At 44.1% G+C, this 15474-nt stretch overlaps 1 protein-coding gene across 2 annotated transcripts in view; it reads left to right on the plus strand.

The window, feature by feature from the left end:
* Positions 1-15474, plus strand: part of MACROD1 (mono-ADP ribosylhydrolase 1) — a 323148-nt gene that overhangs the window by 209928 nt on the left and 97746 nt on the right. For both annotated transcript variants that reach the window (XM_089482984.1, XM_089482983.1), the window contains exon 4: positions 6617-6646. In XM_089482984.1, coding sequence (XP_089339110.1) covers positions 6617-6646 — 30 coding nt within the window. The remainder of the gene's footprint in view (positions 1-6616; positions 6647-15474) is intronic.

Raw genomic sequence — 15474 nt, forward strand, 5'->3', positions numbered from 1 at the left:
TGTTGTCACATACCTTCGAGTCTTTCCTGACTTATGGCGACCCTATCATGGGGTTTTCTTGGCAAGCCTTGTTCAGGGAAGGTTTGCCATTCCCGTCCCCTGAGGCTGAGACTATGTGACTTGCTCAAGGTCTCCCAGTGGGCTTCAGGGCTGAGCCAGGAATTGAACCCTGGCCTCCAGAGTCATAGTCAAACACTCGAAGCACTATGCCACACTGGCTCTGCTTATATAAAAATAGCCAAAGAGCCTAGTGCCATTGTAAAACTTGCCAATTGAGTCCTTCTTGTTCTGACATCTGTCCACTGCATATCAATCAATCAATCAATCAATCAATCAATCAATCAAGGCATTGGAGGCCATGACTTAAAATGTTACCTGTATTGATTTTATGTATGCACACAAGATTTCCTACTCTGCTATCTTGTCCTCATCCCACATGTAGCAAAGCTCCTCACGATGAGTGTACCTTGGATGTGGGAACCCTGCAGCACTCCGTTTGGGTTGGACTGCAGCTGCCAGCATTGCTCACATTAGCTGTGCTGCCTAAGGCTGCTGGGAACTACAGATCAGCAACAGCTAGAGGGCTATAGGATCCCTACCCCTGCTGTAACTGAAATAAATACTTATTATTATTATTATTATTATTATTATTATTATTATTATTTCTTCAGGTCCATCATACTCCCTTCACTCTATGGCCCACCTTGTATCCAGATTAAGATTACAGTGGGCCCTTGGTATCTGCTGGGGTTTGGTCCCAGGACCCCTCATTGATACCAAAATTTGGGGATGCTCAAGTCCCATTAAATACAGTGCCATGGCTCTGAGTGCCTACCATTTTCAAAGTCTGGCTTTGAAGCCACATGATGTAATGGTTTGAGTGTTGGATGAAAACACTGGGAGACCTGGATTCAAATCTCTGCCCGGCCGTGGAAACCCACCGGGTGACTTTGGGCAAGTTACATTTTTCTCAACCTCAGAGCAAAAGCAGCCCTCTCTCTGAACAAATTCTGCCAAGAAAACCCTGTGATATGTTTGCTGTAGGGTTGTCATAAGACAGAAATGACTTGAAGGTACACACAACAACTCAGACACATTTTTGGGGCTGAAATAGGACTGCTATCTCTTTTTTACAGGTCCCTCATCGGTAACAGCTATCGGATAGGTAAATCAAAACAGTCCTATCTGGACTGAGAATAGTTGCACCTGCTCCGTTTTACCAAATGATGGAGAATTCAATTCACTTACTTACCTACTTACTTACTTTGCCGTTTGTTCCTAAAGAATGTATTAAAATCCACAGACATAATATTTTGGCCGGGGGGTGGGGGTGGGGTTGAGATTTGAAGAGCCCTGGTTGCACAGTGGTTCAATGCCTGCACTGCAGCCACTCACTAACAAACCACAAGGTTGTGAGTTTGATCCCAGGCAGGGCTTCAGAGTCGACTCAGCCTTGTATCTTTCCATAGGTCACTAAAATGAGTACCCAGCTTGTTTGGGGCAATTGGCTTGCACACTGTAAAACCGCTTAGGGAGTGCTTAAGTGCACTGATAAGTAGTATATAAATGTACTTGCTATTGCTATTTCAATTTTTTTCAAAGAAAAAAACACCTGTACTACAACTCACCATCCCTAGACAATCTTCCTTCCATCTTGGTGCTTCCATGCTTCTGATAAAAAAGGGGGGAAGCAAGGGGGAAGCAAAAAAAAAAAAGGGTGGAAGCAGGGGAAAGGAAAAACGATGGCTGAAATTCCACAACAGGTAAGTACTGGTGACAATCTTGTGGTTGTATAGATCTGTGGCATACTTACAACCCCGCAGACACTACTATTTTTAGCTGGGTCGAGCCATCCATCCATCTCACCTTCAGCCCTCCCGGTACACTCTTTTCTTCCTCCCACTATCATCAGTCCCATCTCTTCCTATCAGTTTAATCTTTCTATCTGTGCAGCCTTCCTTCCCAAGAGTCCAGCATATGGCCCTGCTGTTGTTCTGCCTGTCCAATCTTATTTACCGTCCCCATATTTTTGCAGAGCTCCTTGCAATAGTCCCAGGTGGCTTCCTTTATTAAGACAGGCACCCAACAGGCTGGCTCACATGTGCCGGAGACCCTTAGGCACATTCGTAGGCACATTTATTCATACGTTTGCAATTTTTAAAAATTGTGCATTGTTTTAAATGGCTTGTGAGCCACCTTGAGTCCCATATCAGGAGAAAGGTGAGACAAAAAATGAATAAATTTATAATAATCCCTCCCAAAACACATGCACACACATACACCTCTGCCCATCTCCATACATGTGCCTCTGCTTGTAGGATACTTTTCAACCGCTGCTTCAAATCATAAGTTGCAAGTGATGTGCCTACCTACAACAAGACCTTTGGGGTGGAGGGAACAATGTTGTAATGATGTCTCGAAAAGTAGTGTGTTGCATGAGCACAATGGTGGAATAGCTTGTGTGTAACAGCTAACTTTTTGGGTTTCTTGTGATGCTTCAAGGGTAACTTAAAGGCATTTTAAAAATGAATGTTTTCCCCCAAGTTTTGTAGCATTCTGTTCTATTCTGATCTCTGCTCCCAATAACAGAAAAGTAGTGAATAGTAAGTACGTATTGTAATGAGTTATTAAAACAAAATGAACAGCAGGGCTGGAGAACTGGGTGGGTCATATGTTCATGGCGCTAGTCAAGTGACAACCACAAGGTGTGTGTGTAAATTTCCTCTGTGAAAAGAAGGTAACTTTTATGCTCTGGCATGAAATCAATAGGCAATTCTCGTATCGATTTTATTTTTGTAGTTTTATTTCATCTCCTGTCCCTCCACTACAAGCTGCTTTGAGCACAGGTTGGCCAGTGTTGTGTCACAGCATGCAGGAGAGGGCCATGCCGCAAACACTGGGTTAACACCAACCCTGCCAAGTAGGAACTATCACCCCAGCCCTACAAAACCAAATCTGGATATCTCTAAGATAGTAATAAGAGCCAAGGCTGCACCTCTTGGGCCAGTTTTAAGCAAAAGATGTTGAAACAGCAGCAAATAGACAATGACTAGCAGACTCCATATCAGAGGCAACCTTTAGAATAAGACGCACACAACTAAACAAAGGAGATTGGTTTTGGCTTGTTCGTTTTTACAGGGCAGAGGGGACAGGAGATAACTATACGGAAACAGAGTAATGCTAAAAATAATACCAGAATGTCCTCACTAGATAAGATCCAAGACTACAGGAACAAAAGCACAAACAGAATGCAAGAAATTGTAAGACACACATAAAAAATGTGAAGCAAATCCAGAATGTAAGGCAGTTTAAGAGGTTCCCAAAACTGCATAAGTCAACTAAACTAGGGCAAAGTTCTACTTTTATACCCATATCACCCATAGCAGCCAAGATTATTCAATCAACCAAACTCAGGGTTAAAATCCAGATTTTTCCAACTGTTGGTCTACTCTAGTGATTTCCCATCTCTGGTGCTCCAGGTGTTTTGGACTTCAGTGCCCAGAAGCCCCAGCCAGTTTAGCCAAAGGTCAGGAGTTCTAGGAGCTGAAATCCAAAACGCCTGGAGGACAAAAGCTAGTCTGCATCCAGTTTTTTCAATGTGAATGTGATGCTGGAGGGAACACCCCTAACTACTTGGCAGAAACTGGAATTTAAAAATAAATCATCTGGTGATACTCTCTAGTCCAGCAGCTCTGTGTTCAAAAATTTATGCCTTCAGGGAATCCTTCCATACTGGCATATTGACTAAAGAACCCTTATGGATATGCTGCTGATCTTGGATTTGAGAGCTGGGAGATCCCCTTCAGTCCTTTGCACAGTGCAGGAATCTGTACCATCTGGAGAGCTGGCCATCCAGTCTCTGCTTGAATGCCATCAGTAAAAGAGAACCCACTATCTTTCAAAGACACCCTCAAGCAATTCTTTCCTTTAGGTTCCTTTAATATTCTGCGAAGGTTTAGCCAAGCCTCCCTGCCATTTCTACCCCATACCTTTGCTCCTGCCCTCCGGAACAGCCAAAAACAAACTCATTCCTTATTCTGCGCAGCAGCCTTTCTGATACTTAAAGACCACCTTCATGCCTCCCCTTGATCTGATCTTCTCCAGGTCTAAAATATTGCTGCCTCTTTAAAATCATGCCTTGCGTGCCTTGGTTTCCAGACCCTTGGCTAACCTGCTTGCCTTTCTGCCTAGTTTGTCCTACTTCACGTGAAGCTCCAGAGCACATAAGACAGTATCCCACAATTTCTGAGGATACAATTTAGTAAATGGGCATGCTGTTTGGGGATAAATCAACCATCCACCTTCGTTTTGCCGTTTTATAAGGGACACCATTTGACTACGCCATTGTGCATAATGGGACTTGAGCATCCACGGATTTGGGTATCCATGCAGGGTCTTGGAACGAAATCCCAACGGATACCAAGGGCCCATTTTACATTTGATCCTCCCAACTTTGCTTTCGCCTCACCCGCCTGGTGCCTTTAGCCTCCTCCACCGCTGCAGTGCAGCCACCGAGACCTTTCTAAAATTGAAATTTGGTCCTCATGCTGGAAAAAGCCCCCTTCCCGCCAGACATGATAATAGGGGTCAAAATGCACAACCCATCTGCCTGACTCCCTCTGCTCCTTGAGTGTCAAGAAATGGCACATTCTGCAAGACCTGATAAGCAACTTTGCATATATTTAAATTCCCTTGGCAATCGTCTTTTGTTCTACATTGATCCCTGCATCAGATGCTGCCGACTGTTTATCCATACATGCACAAGCATGTGTGCATGCACACCTAGGCAATCTGTGTCAGCAAATGGACACTCACAGAGACACATGCACAAACAGAGGAAATCTGTGTTGGCGAATGTAGACACACACATGCCTTTAACACCCCTCCCCAGCTCAGACTCCAGTACCATGGCTCTCCTGGCCAGTTTCCCAGGGCATATGGGACTTACTCCATAGTGGGTGTTTTTGCAGTGACAGCAATCATGCGCGATGCTCCTGTTGCCAAGGTAACTTCTTGGTAACAGGTACTAAACCTTCAACAAACTGTAAAGGCATGAATGAAGTCTGGGATTGTATTCCTTTCCAACTGCAACTGGGAAGGGAAGGCAGGGAAGGAAAGAGGAAGGCCCATGCACAAGAGCGTTTTGCAGCACAACCATGGCATTACCTATGGGTTGCTTTTGACTTAGAGTAACAGAAATGCACATCCCTGATCCAGATAATATGAAAAGAGCACTGCATCAAAGGGCCACAAACTGGTGATGTTGTTTCCAGTGTGTTAAGTTTGGGGTGACCATGGTGCCAACATGGGTCCAAAACACACTGCAGAAATCATCCAGTTTCAGACCACTTTAACTGCTCTGGCTCAATGCTAGGAAATTCTGGGCACTGTAGTTTTGTGAGAGATTGAGCCTTCTCTCTCAGAGAGCTCTGGTGCCACAATAAACCACAATTCCCAGGATTCCTGAGCACTGAGCAATGGCAGATAAAGCAATCTCGAACTGGAGTGTGTTTACCAAAGACCATGGTTACTTACTGCAGTAATACTGACTTGTTGCTTGTGTTTTTTTGTGGGAGATCTTATGGGATTTGGGAGGGGGGCATTTAAAAAATTTCCAAAGTGTTTTTTAATGAAGTAAAATACAATTAAGGCTGTATCTGCACTGTAGAAATAATCCAGGTTGACACTGCTTTAACCACCATGGCTTGATGAATTTAGCCTTCTCTTTCAGAGAGCTCTGGTGCCTTACCAAACTACAGGTCCCTGAATGCAATGGAAATCAAGGACCAAGGCACCAGAGCTCTCCGAAAGAGAAGGCTAAATGTCTCACAAAACTACACATCCCTAGGATTTCACAGGATGGAGCCGTTATAATTAAAGTGATGTCAAAACGGTTTTATTTTTGCAGGGTAGCAGGTCTCCAAGGCTGCATCTGCACAGCAGAATGAATGCAGCTTGACTCCACTTTAACTGCCATGGTTCAGTGCTTTGCAATTCTGCTCTTTGTTAGTTTTCAGAGATATTTCACCTTCTGGCACCATGACAAACAACAAATCCCAGGATGCAAAAGCATTGAGCCGTGGCAGTTAAAGCGGTGTCAAAGCGCATTAATTCTGCAGTGTGGCAGCACCCTCAGAGTAGCTAACATGATTTGCGCTGATATTGCCCAGTGGGCACAGAAGCTGTCAACAATATGCGCATTTCTCAAGCCAACATTGATTTGAGACTGTGTGACGTTCTATTACACACGTGACACACGGCAAATGCACGCAGTGGCCAACAACTTGTTACTATTGTGACTTCAAGTCATTCTTGACTTATGGCAACCCTAAGGTGAACATATTATGGGGTTTTCTTGGCACGAAGGTGGTTTGCCATTGCCTTCCCCAGTGGCTGAGAGTATTTGGTTTACCCATAGTGGGGATCATGGCCAAACTGGGATACGAACCCTGGTTTCCGGAGTCGCCATCCAACACCCAAACTACTGCACCACACCGGCATGTTAGGTAGCAGCAAAACATTATATATATTTTTGTGAATGAATTGAAGCAGCTCTTGTGCAAGCAGCAGTTTAATAACATCATCTCTTTTTTCTCTCCCTGTGTTTTCTTTGTAGCTAACAGCTCCCTGCTGGGAGGCGGCGGTGGTAAGTCTCGTAATTGATACCTTTATTTCTTCACGGCTTTCAAATTAATACCTCCGATGATGGCTTGGAAAGGATGGAGGGGAGGAAGGTGCCGGATGTGGGGGAAGAGGCTGCGGCTTGGTGACTTGCTCGCAGGTTGCCCCTGGTTGTAATGAGAACACAGTGCCTGCAAGGGACATCTTGTAGCCCCTAACACTCAAACAGAAACCCATCAGTTATACTGTCATTGGCCAACTGAAATGCACAATATACTTGTTGCAAGCTAAAAGCTTGCGACAAGTATATTGTGCATTCCACTTGGCCATTAAAGGTATCACTGATGGGTTTTGGTTTGCATTTTGTTAAATGGCCAACAACACAGCTACCCTAACACCCAGTTTCCCAACCATGAGAGAACAGACGTTTCGGGGGAACTGTAACAGATACAAGGGTTTGGGGGAGCAGGGTGTTAGCATGGCTACAGTAAGTCTCCTGACTTCTTCCTCCTGTTTTGGGTCCAAACCAGCCCTGTGAGGTAGTACACATACCCCAACACTGCTTTCACACTGCAAAATGAATGTACTTTGACACGTCTTTAAATGTCATGGCTTCATCCTGTGGAATTGGGATTTGCACTTTGTTGTGGCACCAGAACTCTCTGACAGAGTAGGCCAATTAGCTCATAAAACTACCAGTCCCAGAATTCCATAGCATTGAACCATGGCAGTTAAAGCGGTGTCAAACTGCATTATTTCTGCAGTGTGGATGCAGCCTAGTCAGGATGAACTCAGACCTACATCAAGAGTCTAAGGAGGAATCAAGGAGCAAAGACAGCACTTTTATTTTCAGACAAAACAGTTTTATTATTATTATTATTATTATTATTATTATTATTATTATTAACCTTTATTTATAAAGCGCTGTAAATTTACACAGCGCTGTACATCCAGTCTTTTTAATTGGACGGTTCCCTGCCCTCAGGCTTACAATCTAAAAAGACACGACACAAAGGGAGTGGGGGTGGGGAAGGGGCCTCTCTAGTAGGATAATACATATAAAATACATAGCAATACAGGTTTTAACAGGGGACTGTAACCAACTGGACAGGGCTGAATTTCAATACCAAGAATAAGAGAACGCACCACTGTATTAAAGAAATGTATTTATTTATAGGGGTTGGGGAACAAGGATAGCTATATATATACAATAGGATTTCTATCCCATTGGCAAACAACAGAGCAGATATCACCACTATGGTGGCAAAAATTTTCCTTGGCCGTGAGTACGTTAAGATCTAGGCATAAAAATTATTTATAAGAATTATGCAGGTATGATGAAGATACATGGTACCCAATCTGGGCTTTTATATTAAGTTATATTAAAGATGATTTTATATTTTTGCATTTGGATATTTTTGTATTACTTGCTTGTTATCTGCATTCTGTTTTAAATTTATTACTGGTATTGCATTGTTTGCATTGTACATTGACTATATTGAATCGTGCTGACTTGTAGGTTTTAGCAATAAAAACTCGTATTCATATATGCATCCAGACTGCCCATTGGAAAATACAACACAACATGTAGAAATACACCAAATATACCAGAAACATACCAAATCGACCTTAGCAAGCATGATCCAAGGATACAAACAGAGCATACGCAAAGTGCAACATCCCAAAATCATACATAGCAAGGGCTTTATGGACATTGTAGATCAGTGATTCCCAAACTCTGGTCTCCAGATGTGTTTTGGACTTCTGCTCCCAGATACCACAGTTGTCTGGGATTCTGGGATCTGAAGTCCAAAAAAAAGGTCTGGAATCCCAGAGTTTGGGAATCATTGCTGTTGGCTATGGCGCAACCAGATGGGTCCCAGTTCAACCTCTGGAAGGCCAAGCGCCCAAAATGTTCAAGTTCCTTAACCTCCATGCTGATACTCATGGGTACCCATTTTAGAATAAATTATCCCAGTTGGTATTTCCAACTCATCCCCATAAAGTCTGGGCAGACAACTTGCCACACTACTCACAGATCACCTTTTCTGTGTTCCCACCATCGGTTACTCAGAACTAGGCAACCTCTGCTCTGTTATTTTGTCAAGTGTTCTCCGCTTATTTTTCTTTTTGAGCCATCATGGCTAAGAGCTAATAATGAAAAAAAGATGTTAAGTTCTATCGTTTCTTGCATGAAGTGCTTCCGTAAGTGATATCAATCTGCAACTTAACATTTAGAGAACGAAAGAAGCCAAAGGCTGGCATATACCCAACAATACTGTTCAATGACTGGCAACAGCTGCCAATGGGTTTCCATGGCCAACCAGGGCACTGAACACTGGTCTCATACTCATATATACATGTAGAGAGACCATGTGTGCCCATGATGCAGGATTGTGTCCAGAATGTGGAAGCAAATAATAACATTAATAGTTGTCTCATTGCCCCCTTGCTACCCCTAAAAAGTAACACTTCTGAACTCTGCCAAACCTGCAACTTGCTCTCTTGATCCAATTCCTACTCGTCTTCTAATCTCTATAGCTCCCTCCTTTCTGCCCTCACTTCTCCAGATCTTCAATCTCTCTCTCTCGACAGGCTCCTTCCCTTCGGACTTCAAACATGCTCTCATTTCCCCAATTCTGAAAAAACCGTCTCTTGACCCCTCCTCTCTGTCTAGCTATCGTCCGATTTCTCTTCTTCCCTTTCTTTCTAAGGTTTTGGAACGGGTTGTCTATTCGCGCTGTCTTGAGTTTCTTGAAGCCAATTCCATCCTCGATCCCTTTCAGTCTGGCTTCCGCCCAAGGCATTCTACAGACACAGCTCTCACCAAGATCTCGAATGACCTTTTACAGGCCAAGGCTAATGGCCTTTACTCTGTTCTCATCCTTCTTGATCTGTCTGCAGCCTTTGACACCGTTGATCACTGTCTTCTAGTTGATATCCTCTCTGATCTTGGGTTCTCAGACTCTGTTCTTGACTGGTTTAGATCTTACTTGTCTGGCAGATCTTTTGCAGTAGTTGCAGGTGGTCAGACTTCATCTCCTGTTCCCTTATCTGTTGGAGTTCCCCAGGGCTCTGTTCTGGGTCCCCTTCTGTTTTCTCTCTACACACTGTCCTTAGGAAAACTCATCAGCTCTTTTGGCTTTTCCTACCATCTGTATGCCGATGACACCCAGCTGTATCTTTCCACCCCTGACCTTTCTCCAAGGCTTGAACAGCAAGTTTCGTCTTGCCTCACAGCTGTCTCGCAGTGGATGCGCCATCGGCGTTTGAAGCTCAACATGTCCAAGACGGAGCTTCTTGTCTTTCCTCCTAAGCCCATCCTTCAACACTCCTTTTCTGTCTCTGTGGACAACATTTCCATTCAACCAGTCCAGCAAGCCCGCAGTCTTGGTTTTATCTTTGACTCTTCTCTGTCGTGTATCCCTCAGATCCAGACCACAGCCAAGGCTTGTAGATTCTTTTTATACAATATTGCCAAAATCCGACCATATCTCTCCGCCTCTACTGCCAAGATCCTGGTCCATGCCCTAGTGGTCTCACGACTTGATTACTGTAATGTCCTCCTGGCTGGGCTTCCTCTTTCTCACCTCCGTCCTTTAATCTCTGTTCAGCATTCAGCTGCACGCATTATCACTTCCACCCACCGCTCTGACCACATCTCTCCTGTGTTGGCATCCCTTCACTGGCTCCCCTTCCCTTTCCGCATTCAGTATAAGCTCCTGCTGTCCACGTTTAAAGCCCTCCATGGACTGGCCCCTCCCTACTTATCAGACCTTCTTTCTCCTCACCTTTCCACTCGGGCCCTCCGTTCTAGTAGTCAAGGTCTGCTGTCTCAGCCCAGGATTTCCTCTGCCCCATCCCGGATTCGCCCCTTTTCACTCGCTGCCCCTCACTCCTGGAACCTTCTTCCCCCGCGAGACACAAGAGCCATCACTTCTTTTACCAGCTTCAAAACGGAGTTGAAAACCATCCTGTTCAGAGAAGCCTTCCCAGGCATTGCATAATTGTCGCTTACTATTTGATGTTCTTGTGGTGCCTGTTTATTGAACCATTTCCTGTATTGCTATGTACTGTATATGTATTATCCTACTTGAGAGTATGTATTTTCCCTGGAAAATGATTAACCATCCATTCTGAAGCCTCCCCTCCCTCCAGTCCATCTGCCTTGGTCCAGGCCTCGGAGGTAGAGAGGAACTGCTGGACCTCTTACCCTTTCCCTCCACCACTCCCTTCTCCTTCTGTGTCATGTCTTTTTAGATTGTAAGCCCGAGGGCAGGGAATCGTCTAACTAAAAGATTGTATGTACAGCGCTGTGTAAATTTACAGCGCTTCATAAATAAAGGTTAATAATAATAATAATAATAACAGTTGGCGCTCCACATTTGTGGATTTGACTTTTACAGATTTTATTATTTGTGGTTTTGAATAATGTTCTCTCTAGGAATCTCCAGGTCTTCCAGCGCAATTCTGCTGGGGGTTAACCATAGAGTTGTGCTGGAGAACCTAGAAGTTCTTAGAGAAAACACTTCTCTAGACATTTGTAGGTCCTCCAGCATGATTCTATGATCAACGCCTGGCAGATGTTCGCCACAGAGTTGCATTGGAGGACCTGGAGGTTCCTAGAGTGGTGTTAGTTCCCTTAGGTAAAAAGAATAGTGGGTTTTTTGTTTGTGGTTTTTCCACATTCATGATGGACCTTCACCCCTAACCCCAGCTAATGTGGAGGGACCACTGTAATGTGTTACCCCTAAGTTCAGGCTGGCCTCTCTTTCCACCTGCTCTGTTCTCTGGCCTTTTCCAAATGAGTGGACTTCTGTATGCACACTGAATGAGAAGCATGAAACCTCAACAGTTCCCAGGGGCTCCTATGCTAATACCTCCCGATTCTCTGTTCTCCGCGCAAATAGCAGGTTGTGCTCGACTTTTGACATGGCGCCTGGGAGGACCAAAGGCTCCCGAGATGCAGCTGTAAAGGGGATCATGCGTTGGCAGTGACAGCTCCTGGCTGTCCAAGATTTTCACGGCTCTCTGCGCAGCAGGCGGGCATTCCTTTGCTGCAGGTTGCGGTCGGTTCAAGCTTTTGTGTGTATGAGCATGCATGCACACACATACGTACACAGAGATGCACATACTTGGAAAGATGACAGTTACATGTCCTTGTCAGCTGACACATCAGACTGATGCACCCTGTACTCCTCCATTTTTTTTTAATGGAGGCAATGTGGTCCCTTATGGGAATCCTGAATCCTTTCACTGTGCAATGAGATTGCCATGGCAAGCAAAGACAGACACCTCTCAGGTGTCTCCATCAAGACTATTTCATCAATAACTGATTATCTCCTTTTTCTCCTCAGTGTTTGGGGCAGAGAGGTGAAGCAACTCCATTCTGAAAGTAAGGTTTTCAGAGAAGTGTCATAGAATCATAGAGTTGGAAGAGACCACAAAGGCCATCCATTCCAACCCCCTGCCATGCAGGAACTCACAATCAAAGCATCCCCGACAGATGGCCATCCAGCCTCTGTTTAAAACCCAAAAAACAAGGAGACTCCACCAGCCTCCAAGGGAGTATCTTCCACTGTCAAACAGCTCTTACTGTCAGGAAGTTCTTTCTAATGTTGAGGTGGACTCTCTTTTCTTTTAGCTTCAGTCCATTGCTTCGTGCCCTAGGCTGCATCTGCACTGCAGAAATAATCCAGTTTGATGCCACTTTAACTGCTGTGGCTCCTTGCTGCGGAGCTCTGGGATGGTAGTTTGTGCCGCAACAAACTACAGTTCCTAGAATCCCATAGCATGGCAGTTAAAGCAGGGTCAAACTGGATTATTTCTGCAGTGAGGATGCAGCCCCTGTCTCTGGAGCAGCAGAAAACAAGCTTGCTCCATCCTCAGTATGACATCCCATAGAGTGTAAACCACCCATAGAGTGGGTTTAAAATAAGGGGGCAGCATTTCCCCCCAAGGGCCATATTCCTCTGATCACAATCTGATCACAATTGAGGGCTGCAGAAAGGCTATGCCCACAGCCCAAGATAAATTATCCTACCCCTTTCCAGAGGAGGGTGACCAAAATGGTGAAGGTCTGGAAACCATGCCTTATGAGGAGAGACTTTGGGAGCTGGGGATGTCTGGCCTGGAGAAACAAAGGTTAAAAGGTGATATAATAGCCCTGCTTAAATATTTGAAGGGATGTCATATTGAGGAGGTAGCAAGCTTGTTTTCTGCTGCTCCAGAGAACAGGACTTGGAGCAATGGATGCAAACCACAGGAAAAGAGATTCCACCTGCACTTCCTGACAGTAAGAGCTGTTGGACAGTGGAACACATTCCCTCGGAGAGTGATGGAGTCTCCTTCTTTGGAGATTTTTAAACACAGACTAGATGGCCATCTGTCGGAGATGCTTTGATGGTGAGTTCCTGCTTGGCAGAATGGGGTTAGACTGAATGGTTTTTGTGGTCTCTTCCAACTATATGATTCTACAGTTCTGTGATTAGCCAGCTACATGAAAGAGAGACAATCCTGCTACCCAGCCGCACCACTTGTGTCACATAACCCATCATCCAGCATCACAAAGCATATTCCAAGTATTTATCCAACAAGCATCTTAGGACCTATGATCTGGATGCCCTCCTAGAGGCTCCCTACAGGCCTGCCACTATCCTTCCCTCATCTGTATCCCACCCATAAGCGCAGTGTAGCCCTAGCCAAGATTTCACAAAGTCAAAGCCCAAGGTGGAAGCAGAGGGAGCCAGACGGCGGAGAAAATTGCATGGAAATGAAGGAGTCAGGCAAACAAACAAGCCCGGTCCTGAGGCCATTCCCCACTCCTGGCAGCATCACTGCCAACGTTAATGGGTCCCTTATTTATGCCTGACCCAAAGTGATCCCATTTTATTTCCACTCTTTAAAGTCCTGGACCTGTCGCCAGTGTTTTGTCGTATGCTGATAAACAGGAACCAACTGGGATTTATCCTCTCGTCCATTAACCTGTGATCTCACGGCTCACAAATAAACGCTGAAGCTGCAGGCTCCATAATGCCCCCCCCCTTTCCCCACCAGTACAGATGCAGACGCAGCAGCAAAATGGGGGACAAGCATGGGGAAAACACAGTATGAAGAGCCTCACAGTTCTGCCTTGTGTTGCAAGAGACCCCAAGGGTCATCCAGTTCAACCACATTCTGACATGCAGGAACTCTTAAATAAAAGCACTACCAACAGATGGCCAACCAGCCTCTGTTTAAAGGTCTCCAAAGAAGGAGACTCCACCACTCTCCATGGGGTCCAGCTCTTACTGTTAGGAAGCTCCTCCTAATGTTTAGATGGAATCTCTTATCCTGTAGCTTGAAGTCATTGCTCTGTATCCTACTCTCTCAAAGAGCAAAAAATAAGCTCCATACTCAATATGACATTCTTTCAAATACTTATACAGGGCTATTAGTCACCTCTTAACCTTCTCTGCTCCAGGCTAAACATACCCAGCTCACAGGGCATGGTGTCCAGACCCTTCACTGTTTTGGTTGCCCTACTTTGGACATCTCTACCTTCTTGGCATCCTTTTTGAATTGTGGTGCCCAGAACTGGACACACAGGATACCAGGTGAAGTCTGACCAAAGCAGAATAGAGTGGCACTATTACTTCTCTTGATCTAGATACTATATTTCTATTGATGCAGCCTAGAATCGCATTGGTCTTTTTAGCTGCTGCATCATACTGTTGACTCATGTTCAATTTGTGGTCTACTAGGATTCCTAGATTCCTTTCAAATGTTGTCTTGTTCAGCCAGGTGTCATCCATTTTATATCTATGCATTTCATTTTTTCTGCCTATGTGCAGTATCTTACATTTCTCCATATTGAAATTCATTTTGTTAGTTTTTGCCTAGCTTTCTACTCTATTAAAGTCATTTTGAATTTTGATCTTCTCCTCGGGGCTATTAGCTACTCCTCCTAATTTGATGACAACCAAATGCTATAATAAACCCCTGGTATTCTACATATCTAGTCCTTACATTCTGAGAGAAGACATACAAACTCTACCAGTTTGGTCTTGGTGGCATGAGAGAAAACTACCTCTTGAGTATTTCTCACTTAAGAAAACCCTTTGAAATTCATGGAGTCAGTTTAAGTCGACAGGCTTAAAGACATTATATGATATTGGTGGCAAGTCTGTTATGCCCCAAACTGGAAAAATACCTTACTACCGACAAAAGAATGGATTGTGAATGTTATTGGAATGGCTGAAATTGATAAATTAGCAAAATATATAGGCAAGAAAAATTGCTTGATAATTACTTAAATGATTAGGAATTGTTTATCTCAAAAAGAGGAAAAAAGATGGAAATATGACTATGGGCTTTGAAAGATAAACTCTTCTTTTAAGCTCAGGAGATATACATACAATCAGCATTACAGAAAAGAGAAATAGACTTAGGTCATCTTTGCTTTGGGGGGAGTCATCATTTTATCTTAGGTTTTATACTTTATTATATTCTTTTGATTAATATACTATGTATATGTTTCTATATAATCTAATACTCATGTGCCCTTTCTAAATAATGCAATTATTTACTTCACTTAGGAATTGCATGTGTTTGCTACTACCCAAGATAACTCATAATGTTACCAAACATCGCATGGACCTTTTTGCAGTCATATACAACTGAACGACGACAGTACCATTTAAACAAAATATTCTATTAGCCCACCGAGAAAATCCATGTTAGTCTTTTGTACTGTTTGGTGTAGAGAAATTCTGTGCAAAACGGGTATATTGCTCCTGATTTCTTTGGGCTTTCTAACACACACACACCAGGTAGTTTACAGTGGTGCCACAGTCCCCTGTTATTTTTCCTGGG

The sequence above is a fragment of the Sceloporus occidentalis genome, unplaced genomic scaffold, assembly GCF_023333645.1.
Source record: "Sceloporus occidentalis isolate IW3139 unplaced genomic scaffold, rSceOcc1.0.p SCAF_20, whole genome shotgun sequence".
Lineage (NCBI taxonomy): Eukaryota > Metazoa > Chordata > Lepidosauria > Squamata > Phrynosomatidae > Sceloporus > Sceloporus occidentalis.